This window comes from Lampetra fluviatilis, chromosome 35 (genome assembly GCF_964198595.1).
Source record: "Lampetra fluviatilis chromosome 35, kcLamFluv1.1, whole genome shotgun sequence".
Lineage (NCBI taxonomy): Eukaryota > Metazoa > Chordata > Hyperoartia > Petromyzontiformes > Petromyzontidae > Lampetra > Lampetra fluviatilis.
In genome coordinates, this window is record NC_136309.1 from 4690298 (window position 1) to 4703576 (window position 13279).

General features: G+C 49.4%; 1 protein-coding gene across 1 annotated transcript in view; it reads right to left on the reverse strand.

The window, feature by feature from the left end:
* The window catches only part of LOC144944536 (ras-related C3 botulinum toxin substrate 1-like), a 30385-nt gene extending 20714 nt beyond the window's left edge, over positions 1-9671 (reverse strand). The window contains exons 1-2 of the mRNA XM_078872776.1: positions 9405-9671; positions 6039-6110 (exon numbers count right to left, since the gene is read on the reverse strand). Of these exons, the coding sequence (XP_078728902.1) occupies positions 6039-6110; positions 9405-9439 (107 nt within the window). The 5' untranslated portion in view covers positions 9440-9671. The remainder of the gene's footprint in view (positions 1-6038; positions 6111-9404) is intronic.
* Positions 9672-13279: the final 3608 nt, after the last annotated feature.

The window sequence follows — 13279 nt, forward strand, 5'->3', positions numbered from 1 at the left end:
GCAAGTGACTATGTGACTGAGTGCAAACTGAAAATCCAGAAGAAAAAAACCAGCAAAAATTCCAGAAAAAAGCACCGTACACCAACGCTGTGTGCAAAAATCCCAGTGGGATGCAAGTCAAACAACAACAACAACAACCACAAGACAACTGTGATGCCATCTTCTAGCTAACCGAAAACCCAGGCCTACAACAGCACTTCGTGTTTTTGAGGCAGTCTCTGTTCCATGTTACTATCCAGGCTCAGTCCTGCTTATCTTCTGGGATCAGTGGCATTCTGGACGATTTAGAATTCAACAACATATGACGAATCGGCAGCAGCGTACCCATTAACTTATCAAGTCATGCGGTCTGCAGTGTAACACCACCACCACCCTCCCACTATTCAAATCTCACGCTGGCACGAGAAAGTCGCAACATGTCTTTGCGTCGGCTACACCTGCCACCAGAGGTCGCAAACGGGTTTTGATTTCTTACCCGTACCCGGCCGCACCAGGGTCGCAAACGAGTACCCGTACCCGGCCGTACCCGTACCCGGCCGGGTACGGGTAGGGTACGTGTATCAGGTACCCGATTGCGACCTCTGGAATGAAGCCATGTTGCAGGCGCGGGTGGGTTGATTCTAGGAACTTGAATTGTGAGAAGAGACAAGACGTTGGGAAATGAGTGACAAACGGTTACTCACCAGTGACTCACGGCCTACCCGTACCCGGCCGCACCAGGGTCGCAAACGGGTACCCGTACCCGGCCGGGTACGGGTAGCCGGGTATCGGGTAGGGTACGGGTATCGGGTATCCGGTTGCAACCTCTGCCTGCCACCCCCCCTTGACATTTTCCCTTCCGTCTCCAGCCGGCTAAGCGGCTAGCGACGAGCGCTGTGGCGTAAGGGCACCGCGCTGGTCGGGGGAAGCGCGGTTAACGAGCGTTTCCTGAAGGCCAAGACGGGCACACAAGGTGGCCGGGACCAATTGGAGAGCATTATTAAAGGGTGGTGGTGGTGGTGGTATAGGTGCAGCCCTGCAATTGCTTGCTCACACCGCAGTCGGCGGAAGGGCCTCGACAAGAGGAAGCTTTAGAGAGCCCCCTCTAAGAGAGCATTGGCCTACTCTTCCACGGTGGCCAGTACACGTCTTCACAGAGGGGGGAGTACCACGCACTGCTCACAATGGGAAAGTTGCGATTTCGAATCCTGGTTGTGGTGGCGATCTCAGCCCATCATCCCTCTGGGGTCGATAAAATAAACAGCACTTTTTGCGGACATTAACAGGCGATTGTCATAAAGAGAGATTCGCCCCCGCCACAGGAATGTGGAATTTCTACCACGAGTTCAGGGCTGTAAACGGGAAATGAGTACCACCTCGCTACGAATTAGAGCAAGAAATTGTATTGACCAGAAAGGGTGTGATCACACAATGATATACTTGATATGGAATGTGTACTATTGTATCGAGTTGGCATGGATACATTGTGTGGGGTAGATACGTATCCTCTGTACAGAGCCGGCTGAAATTAACCTCCGATCAAACATTAACCGGTTTGAAGCCGCTCAGTCAAACAAACCCAGCGGATGACTGACACCGGATGACTGACACCGCTAGGTGTGGGTGTGAGTATACTACATACGGATCATATTTGGACTGCAAACAGTCCAAGGGTTCATTATAACAGCACAAGATTACGAGGGACCCACGACTGCTTAACAACACGGCGCTCCTTTCTGCACGTTTTTGTTATTGTTAAACGCTTTCTTTTAACTCACTTTGTATGTTGTTGTTGTTGTCGTTGTTGTTGTATCCTCAAATCTTGTAACCTCAAATTTTGTAACTCAATTTTAACCCACTTCCCAATGTGGTATCGACCGCAAACTTGGTGTACTTATGTCATACTGATGACAACACTATATTCTATCATGAAATAAAACAATATATATTTTTAAACATTATTTTTTATATGTTATGTTTCGGCTTGGGTCTAATTGTCCACGCTCAACTGACGTTGGCTGTATATTACGTTATGGCAAGCTTCGGGGCCACTTCCTGGAGTCGTGGAGTTCTGCCATTACTAGTACATCTCTTAAAAGCGTGTTTTAAAAAAAGTTTTTAATAAAAATATTACTGATTTTTAATCAATGGCGCGAAATACCAGCCCGGCCACCAAAGGCCCCGGTAACATCCCCCACCGTTGTAAACTGTGGTTCCGCCCGGCGATTAATAGTTGAAAGGTGCGCGAAGAATGACGGAGCATCGCGTGCTTTGGAATTGCATTGAGATGCGGCGGGGTTCAAAGTTCATTTATTAGGTGTAGCCCTGTGAGCCATTCGGCTCTTGAATCGGGTGCAACCGCAACAAACAAAAACATGAACAAGGGGTAGAGAAAGAGCGCAGGTTGTCGTCGTCGTCGTATTGACGGTCAAGAATCGTCGGTGGCCTTGGGCCAGGGCATGCGATGGTTTTGCGCGGTGCACTATGAACCCAGGGGGAGACTGCGTTTGAGTCGCCGCCAAGGCAAACGTTAGCGACGAGCGCTATCTGAATCGCTCCTCGACCTTCTACCCTGGAGCAGCCCATACCGGGCTGCATGGAGTAGTATGGTCAAACAACCCCACCGGCCCCCCCCCCTCCTCGCCCCCCCTCCCCCCAAGACAACAGCATGGGACGGAGGTCTTCATCGAGCAGAGGAATGCAAGTTATTCAATTATTTAAATAAATAAGAAATAAACTTCCAGCCCTATGTCAACCGACACAGCAGGATGAATGCCTACCCCCACACCTTGCGCTCAGGTGGGTTGCGGTTGTATGGACCATACTATATCGTGCTGGTCAATTTGTGGGTCGGTGAAGGACATGTTTGGAAAAGAGCTTCATAGCTCATCAGATTCCTCCATTATAAATAAAGATTCTGGTTATCATATTCTTGGTTTTTTCGGTAAAGTCACGTAGATATAAAATAAAACGACAAAGACCACTTGTGTTGCGATCGAAACGTCGTGGTTTTTTTTGCTTTTATTATTTTAAATTTATTATTTTTATTTTGTATTTAATTTTATTTTATTAACTGTTATTTTATTTTCTATCTACGTGACTTCACCGCAAGAACCAAGAACATGAATTGCTGCAGTCACCAAAGTTTTACGTCAAAAGATTCTGATTATCAAAAGATTTTGAAGGTGGGGGAGAGCCACAGCCGTGGGGAGCATAGAAGTAGAGCACAACAATTGATGTTGCTTCCCACAACAGCCTACAATACCCGTTGTATATATATAAATGGTGCTCACCAATCCAAGCGCTATGCAGGCTCAACCGTTGCTCGGCTTTTGAGTTGTGATGAGTTGAGGCCTCGCCGGAGGATTTGGTCATAATAATTCATCTGTAGTCCACTCTAATAGAATATACTGTAAGCAGAAGCAGCCTTAAACCACACACACATAGTCAACCAACGCGGAAACCCATCCTTGCATGTCCCAACAAGACTTCCTCACTGTGACAAGAAAACCACACGCATGCACAACTCCTCCGAACTTCCGTGTTCACAGCCACCGGGCCAGAAATGCACTCTGGGGGGGAGGGCCTGGAATGTCATCATTTTGGGGATTTGTCTTGAATGGGAAATTGAAAAGAATCATGTAAGGAAACATATTTGGTCATCATCATAAAGTCATGGTCAATCCACTGCTGGATGAAGGCCTCCCCAACCCGACACCATCTCTCACGATCATTGTGATGTAATAATCCACCCAGCAATTGCGCACGAGCTCATTTCATCGCTCCATCTCCTGGGAAAGACGTCCTCTCTCGGACACGTTCCGTTCGTTTGCTAACCGCCCCGTTCATATGTACGTATGTATTGTTGAACTTCTTTCGCACCGTACGTAGCCAACCATGCTAATCGAAGGTGAGGAGGGGGGGGGGAAAGGACGACAAACTGTGATCGTCTGCCATCATCTCTTTCAAGCGACGTGTCCTGCACAGGCCTAACTCAACTCGGTAAGAAAAAAATGCACCCTGGGAGCAGGGAAAAGAACGCGTCCCCTTTGCCCGAAGTGTTTAGCAGGGCGCGCCACGGACTGCAGCCCAGGGGTCGTTAGAGCTCGAGCCATTTCCGCGTTGGCCTTATCGCGTTTCCCCGAGGAGGAGGGAGGGAGGGAGTGGTTGTGTGTGCCCTATAGCCAGCCTGGGCGTGGTGTCAGTGTTTACAGGGGAGAGAGGGCCTGAGGAGAGAGGGCAAGAGGGGTGGGGGGCAAGAGGGGGAGGAGGTAAGGGGGGAGGGTGGGGGGCAAGAGGGGGGAGGGTGGGGGGCAAGAGGGGGGAGGGTGGGGGAAAGAGGGGGAGGGTGGGGGCAAGAGGGGGGAGGGTGGGGGGCAAGAGGGGGAGGGTGGGGGGCAAGAGGGGGGAGGGCGGGGGGCAAGAGGGGGGAGGGTGGGGGCAAGAGGGGGGAGAGTGGGGGGCTGATACTCCAGCTCCACCCGCTACACGGGGCAGCACAACAACATTAGCCTACGGGCAGGATCAACCGCATTTTTTAACGCGTTCCAACCGAGACTGAACGTGTTAACACGGTGCAAAACTCAGTGTTGAGCAATGTGGCACGACAGCAAATGTAAATCCGAACTCCATTGTTTATCTCCAAGTATAGATTTTTTTTTTTAAAGAATGAGCCTATCGACCTGTTGAGTTTCCAGACCAACCAGCCGGTTCAGAGGTTTCTTGCTTCAAACTAATTCTGGCGTGGAAAGTCAAAGGGGGGCGAAAGACTACGAACGCAATCTTGTTCACGCGGAGATACAGTTTAAGTTTATTTTATTTAGTTATTTCGGTAAAGCCACGTAGGTAGAAAAATAACAGATCGCGACGTTTCGATCGCAACACAAGCAATCGTCATCAGGTGGGACAACCACAGCAAAGAAATAACTGCTGAAGTTGGCTTACTTCAGCAGTTATGGATTCCTGCAGTCACGAAAGCTTCAAATCAAGATTTGATTTAATTTATTTCACTGTTGATCCCGTCTGGCCAGTTTCCCCGCTATTTTACACGGGAGATCCGTGGAGGCCGTGAGCACAGCAACAACAACAACAAAACCGAGACAGAAACATCAACAATTGCTGAGAACGAGAGTACCGAGTCCTTATTGAATACTGCAGGCCTAGCAAATACTGTAGACTACCAGAACAGAGTTCTGCGTATTCTTAGGTTTTTTCGGTAAAGTCACGTAGGTAAAAAAAATCTAAATTAATAAAAGTAAAATAAAAAATAAAATAAAAATCACGACGTTTCGGAGGCAACACAAGAGTTCTGCGTGTGCTGTGTATGTACATTCATTAGTTCTGTTTGACCGTCTGCCTCTTGGTCTGCCTGCACCGGGCGTATGATAAACCCTCGGAAAGATGATCCGATGAGATGGAAATCTGCGCGTAAAGTTACGATGCCGCGGCGAGGGACTAACCCGACAGAATGCCGGCCAATTTTTTTTTTACCTACGTGACTTTACCGAAAAAACCTAAGAGTATGAATCCTTGCAGTCACGAAAGCTTCAAATCTAGAATTAGTCAAAGAGTTGCTCTAAAGTTGACAGCAAATTCCAGCTCTAAATGGATGAATTCACCGCAATTTCAAAGACAGTGTCCACGTCTCGCCTCACCACGACATCATTACGCGTGACGTAACCTCGTGACACATCACCATCATCATCACCACCACCACCGGACATGAACAATCCACTGCTGAATGAAACCACCGGCCCTTTTATGAGAGTCTCCGTGATGTAACACTCCACCAGCACCAACATTCCTCCAAGTGACGTATCCGATCCAAGTCACATTAAACATTCGGCGTGCATATATCCTGGTGTTAATCACAGGCGGCTAGATAGAAACTCAATCGGTGTGTGAATGTCGTTTTTTTAATTTTATCACGGCATTTTTTCCCTTTACATTGTAACGGCCCCACTTATATATAGCACACAGCGGAGTGAGAAGGAAGGCAGTTCAGGCTGAGGGCCATGGGGGACAGTGGCAGCAACGGAAGTGACCGCGTGGACACTTACACGGTCGGAATGTATTCTCCGGGAAAGGCGTTTGTGGTGTAGCTGATGAGAAGACATGTCTTACCCACGGCACTGTTGGGAGAGAAACGAGAAACAAAGACGACGACGTGAGGTGGAGCTTGTGTGTGCGTGTGTGCGCGTTCTCAGTTGTCAGTTCGATGAAGATGTGTGCAATGTGTTGGTGACGTGCGTGTCAGAGTTGATGACGTTGTATGACATTAAGAGTGGCGGGTTTTTGTTTTAAATCTCTCCGAGTTCGATTGTCGGATTGCGTGCATGCAACGTCATGAAGTGTTTTGATGCGTGCGTGTTGAGGATGTGCGTGCGATTGAGTTGGTGTGCATGCGAGTAGATGTGTGTGCGCGTTGGTCATCTCGGTCAGTCGACCCGTGGCACCTGGGTCTGCCCCGTGACCTCCTGCCAGCGGGCGTTCGACACGTCACGTGGCCTCAAGGTGCACTTGGCCTGGCACAATCGTCGTGGTGACGTCACCGCCACTTAGTGGCGAATGGCGGTTGTTGTTGTTGTGTGCGTTGGTGCATGTGGGTGTTGTACACGTGTGCAAGTTGGTGTTGTATGTGTGTGCAAGTTGGTGTGTAGTGCAGCGGGTGTCACACCGCACGGCTAATCCGGCAACCCGATGTCGATTCCCGCTCACGGCTAAAACCAGTGACTAATATATGAACTGGTCCAAGGCCTCGCCCTGGTCGACTCAGCCTTAACTTAGTACCTCGTGTGGCATGTCAACATTAGCACTGGGGAAATAAAGGTGGCCAGGCGTGGTGTTGGCCACCACTTCTTTGTGTGTGCCCTGCCAGCCTTCATAGGTGCTTGCTAACAGAACTTACCCCAACAGTCTGTTAAAGGCTCTGCTGGGGATATTTCAGTTTAACTTGCAAGCTTTTGCGACCAATATCATCCATGATAGAGGTTGTTTTGGGTTAGATCGCGTATATTTGTGTCTTGCGAGCTTGTGTGATTTGAGAGATTGGCAATGTGTTTTCTTGTTTATTGGTGTGTATGTTAGCACGTCTGTATGTATTAAACTAAGCATCTGTTTTGTTACTTATTTAGATTTTACCAAGTAAGTCCCACTGAGCTAGAGAATTATTTTTTTCAGACGCAACCTGGTCAACAAAACGATTGCTCAAGGGAGTGGCTTATCACGTGGACATTTACAGCAGCCAAAGTTGAATTGGTTTAAATTATTCGATAGTGATGTGGCCTAACAGTAGCGACTTCGCCGCTTATTCTAGAGGTTCACGGTTTGAATCCAACAGGTCGCCCCGATTAATACTGTGGTGTTTATTTACCGTAACATTGCTACAGCCATCTGCATCGCAGAGTAGGCCAAATTTGCTACAGGCTACGTGGTCCAAATTTGCCCGATTTTTTAAACAAAAATTACATGGCAAATTACTCAAATTGAATACACATCAACCTTGGCAGTACCCTCCTGAAGTGTCATGAAACTCAGCGCAGCTTTCCTGGGTGGTGTCTGATTTGGAGATGATGGTACTTTGAGTTTGTGAATGTGTGTATGTGAGTGTGCAAGTCTGTGCCACGGACACATCTCGCCGTGTTCACGCTGGCAAAATACACTGCAAGACAAAACCCACACAACACACACGCACGCCACCCTCTCTCTCTCGCCGCCTGCAACCGACAGATTTTGCAGAACTTCCTGCCTGCGAAGTGATAACGTTTTGGCGCAACAAAAAAAATGCGACGGATGAAACTTCTCCAAACCGGGCCCAGCCACACACACCCGGGTGATTCACCATCTCGTGCGTGGAAGTGCCGAGGCGATTACCTGCTACTCCCATGAAAATTCGAAGGCGCAGACCTGCAACTGCTTGACTCACGGACATTCCTCGAGGCTATTTGGTCTACTTGTCCATTCCTTTACTGCCACTCCGTCATTACCCTTGGCCATCGGACATTGTATCTTCTCTAGAAATGACAAGTTTTGCTACCCATTGCCACGTAACTTCCCCTTAACGGTTTTAGTTTAAAGTTGAATGCGTGAACTTTCGCAGTCCGTGGCATTATCAATGAACGTGCGGCGGCTAAAATAAGACATCAGCCCAGAATGTGAAACAGAAATATGTCAACAGCCTGAGATGCGGTGGTGAAAATTCTAAAATTACTCTGGCGGGAATGAGTCGTGACATTATAGCCATTGACTTCCCACCACGTCTTGCTCCTCGTTTAATCGACCCGGAATGAAATGTTACGCTGGGTTCGTCCTCCACCCCCGATTTGGATTTTAAACTCGTAACAATTCTCGAGCCAGAACGAGAAGATTAGGAGAGTATTAGAATATGGCCATTCCTATGTACCCACCAGAGGTGGGACAAAGTCATTGTTATGCAAGTCCAAGTCGAGTCGCAAGTCATCAAATTCATGACTCGAGTCTGACTCGAGTCCAAGTCACATGACTCGAGTCCACACCTCTGGTACCCACTGTGATCACCACCAACAACACCAACAACACCAACAACACCAACAAGCACCACCGGCACCAAAATTACCACTACAAGCAGCACCAACAACAATCACCAACACCACAACCATCACTACCAAATACACCACACTTGCAATGCTCTCACCAACACCACAACACGACAACCATCGCAACCAACGTGAACATCACCCACCACCACCACCAAATTCTCAACACGAATACCATCGTCAACACCATCACCGCCAACAACAACCACCACCACCAACAACAACCACCACCCAGATGCCAAGTGTCCCTCTGAACGACCTGCTGCCAACATGTCGTCCCGTAAAACACAAACAAATATATAGTATTTGTGTACTGTTTGTTGCTGTAACGTTCCTACCCCGTGCCCCTACTGGACATCTGTGTGGGGCTAAAAAGAGCTTTATAGCTCATCGGATTCCTCCAGTGATGACGGTTCTGAAATCCGCCTTCCACGGGCCTTGAGCCTCACACCGGCCGTGGCAAAACTACTTGGTTCACCGACGACGAGCAGATGGGACACCATCGTAACATCCATGTGGAGTGACGTAACATCATAGTATTTGAGGTTTCCAGTAGGAATGTCAGTGGCAGCTCGCCAAAAACCCATCCCGACCCAGCCCACCCAGGCCCTGCCGGCCGGCGTCTAAGACAAATGTGGCCCCCGCCAACCACCCCAAAATCTGGGGTTCCAAAACCCCAGGACCCACGGATTTGAGCTATGGGGTGGGTGGGTGTGGTTTGGGGTTATAGTTCCAATAGGGTTATTGGGATCAGGGTCCCAGTGGAGCCTGTGTGGAGCGTGACTGTGTGAGAGAGAGAGAGGGGTGGTCGTGTTGGGGGGGGGGTACGCCAAGCAGCGCGCAAAAACTCACCCATCGCCGACCACCACGCACTTAATCGCTTGCATTTCACGGGGCGACGGAGAGCGCAGGACGAGAGACGTAAAGACGGCTGATTTGGTTGAAGAGAGAGAGACACAGAGAGACAGAGAGAGAGAGACGGGCACACTTGGCGCTACGAGACGCTATAATGAGGGCTTTTACCGCAAACAGGGCACACAGCTGAAACCAGCCACCACCCAACCCACCCCGCGTATTGATGACTCGAGGCGGAGATGTGTGTTCACTTCCTCCTGTTGGCCCGGCTTGGGCTGGGCTGGAGGAGGAGGAGGGGGAAGAGAGGAGGAGGAGGGGTGGCAGTGGCTATGGGTTGGTTGGTTGTGGCGTGGGCGGAATGGATTCGCTCAATTCAACCGGTGGAGGAAACGCCGCGGCCATCCTGCTCAGGGAACTTGAGGATGATTGTAGGAGGGGGGGCAAGTCGCTCCTTTTGCCTGTCAAAGTCATTGGTGGCCCATCGGGCCTGATTCTGCTGTTGATGAAACATTCAATGTTGAAACCTGGCCTTGCTTATAAAGATCTGGGTAGCTCGCAGGAATTGGTGGCCCATCGGGCCTGATTCTGCTGTTGATGAGACATTCAATGTTGAAACCTGGCCTTGCTTATAAAGATCTGGGTAGTTCGCAGGAATTGGTGGCCCATCGGGCCTGACTCTGCTGATGATGAGACACTCAATGTTGAAACCTGGCCGTGCTTATAAAGATCTGGGTAGTTCGCAGGAATTGGTGGCCCATCGGGCCTGAGTCTGCTGATGATGAGACACTCAATGTTGAAACCTGGCCATGCTTATAAAGATCTGGGTAGTTCGCAGGAATTGGTAGCCCATCGGGGCCTGACTCTGCTATTGATGAGATACTCAATGTTGAAACCTGGCCATGCTTATAAAGATCTGGGTAGTTCGCAGGAATTGGTGGCCCATCGGGCCTGATTCTGCTGTTGATGAAACATTCAATGTTGAAACCTGGCCTTGCTTATAAAGATCTGGGTAGCTCGCAGGAATTGGTGGCCCATCGGGCCTGATTCTGCTGTTGATGAGACATTCAATGTTGAAACCTGGCCATGCTTATAAAGATCTGGGTAGTTCGCAGGAATTGGTGGCCCATCGGGCCTGACTGCTGATGAGACACTCAATGTTGAAACCTGGCCATGCGTATAAAGATCTGGGTAGTTCGCAGGAATTGGTGGCCCATCGGGCCTGACTGCTGATGAGACACTCAATGTTGAAACCTGGCCATGCGTATAAAGATCTGGGTAGTTCGCAGGAATTGGTGGCCCATCGGGCCTGACTCTGCTGCTGATGAGACACTCAACGTTGAAACCTGGCCATGTATCATCCATGATCGATCCACTGGTGGATGAATCAAATCCACACGCAAGCTCCATGAATTTCATCGCTCCATCTCCTCGGGGCGCATCTCTCGTATGAACGCCTTGGATTAGGGCGCTTTATAAATCTATAAGACGATGAGATGAGGTGGTTTAACACCTTCGTATGCTTTCGCGACCAATATCCATAAGAGGTTTTTGAGTTAGATCGCGTAAATATAAATGTGTCGTTAAACCCGCCACCACCCGACACAGCCAATTAGTAAGGTTTGTCACGTAAACAGAACGTGCCAATTCGTTACTAGTACAGCAACACCGGTGTATTAGAGAGTAAGCCCACTACAACATTTACACAACTCTGGCGGTCACCTGATGATGCTGGTTGTTGTAATTACTAGCGAAACTTCGTACTCGAATTGTAAATGTTGCGGTGGGTTTACTCTCCAACAAACCGGTGTGTTGCAGAGTAAGCCCACTACAACATTTATACAACTCTGGCTGTCACCTGATGATGCTGGTTGTTGTAATTATTAGCGAAACTTCGTACTCCCAAATCTAAATGTTGTTTGCTTGTACTAGCAACGAATTGGCACGCAATTGTTGACGTGACAAACCTTACTTACATTGGCTGCATATCGGGTGGCGGCGGGTTTAACGAAACGATGTATATTGACACGATCCAACTTAAAACGCAACAAAAACACAACCCTCTCTATTGGGGTCGACGGGCGTTCGCTCTCGTTTCCCCGTGGTAAGATGGCCGGCTAAGTTGACCTCGCGTTGTGATGACGTCAACACCCCCCACCCCACACACACCCCCACCCCGAACAAGCTGCCGCTGCCTTCTTCCTCTCCCATTGGACCCACCAGCCCACGTGTCCAATGGGAGAGGAAGAAGGCAGCGGCAGCCTGTTCGCGGTGGGGTAGGGGCGGGGCGTGGGGTTGTGGGCGGGGCGTGGGGCTGGGGGCGGGGCCAAGAGCGAAGAACCCGAAGGCGCGGCGGGCCGCGTCTTCGGACACGTTCGGCTTTTTCCGTAAGGTGATTACGTCACCCACTTTTCGCCGTTTGTGTTTCCCAGTGCAGATAAGGCGGGATGTGGGGGGGGGGAAGTCCGATCGAGCGCTGCTTATCAATTGTAGGAATTGTTACTCGCGCTTGCGGAAGCCGTTGGCGTTATTGGTCGCGTTAAACCACGATGGGGTTTTTTAAACACCGAGTTTAAAGATGTTTAATTGTAATTAGCGTGCTTTGTTTAATTGGTTGAGCAGTCTATTTTGCATATAATTTTTTTTGGAGGTTTGCAACCTTGTTTTTTTGCACTGTTAAGTCTTTCAGTATTATTTTGTGAGAATAATTAAAACAAATAATAAAATCGAATTTAAAAAATCAGGGCAAACATTTAAATTACTGTTTTTATTATCAGCTAAGACCCACTGAGCCACGCAGCTCTTCTTTTTTCATAAGCGACCTGGCCACAGATGGTAATAGCTCAACGAAGTGGCTTATCATGTGGGAATTTAAAGGAGCCAAATCATCTCAACGCAAGTTGGTGAATGTTGGCTGTTCGAAATTAGCACCTGACGAGGCAGGGCTGGGGATGGGCACCGCCACGGTAATAAAATGTTAACTACCTCGCCTGGTATACAGGAGGTCGTGGGTTAGATCCTGACCCTCTCATCATCATCACGGTGGCTAGGAGATGTTAACTACCTCGCCTGGTCTACAGGAGGTCGTGGGTTAGATCCTGACCCTGACGCCTGCTGCTGTATATTTGGAGTTTGCGTCTCTCATCATCATCACGGTGGCTAGATGTTAACTACCTCGCCTGGTATACAGGAGGTCGTGGGTTAGATCCTGACCCTGACGCCTGCTGCTGTATATTTGGAGTTTGCGTCTCTCATCATCATCACGGTGGCTAGATGTTAACTACCTCGCCTGGTATACAGGAGGTCGTGGGTTAGATCCTGACCCCTGCTGCTGTATATATGGAGTTTGCGTCTCTCATCATCGCGGTGGCTACGAGATGTTAACTACCTCGCCTGGTATACAGGAGGTCGTGGGTTAGATCCTGACCCTGACGCCTGCTGTGTATTTGGAGTTTGCGTGTCTCTCTCCCCGTGGTCGCGTGGGTTTTTCTCCAGGTTTTCCCTCCACATTTAGACACCTGCGTTTGGAGCTAATTGACTGCTTTAAACGTCTACGTGATAAGCCACTTCGTTGAACTGTCATTTGTGGCCAGGTCGCTTCCGACAAAAAGAGCTATATAGCTCAGTGGGCCTTACATAGGTAAAATAAAACATTCCTGCGGAGGGAGCTGGTAGGAACGTTGGGTTGCTCGGTCAATGGCCAGGGTCAACGGCGGCGTGGTGTATTCCGCAAATATGCCCAACTGTGAGGGCGGGCACAAGCCGGCGTGAGTAGGTTAAATGTTGAGTTTTATAAGGGCCCCACGGGGTGACCAGCCCCTCCCCACCCAGCCCCTCCCCACCCACCCCCACCCTCCCCACCCAACCCCACCCCT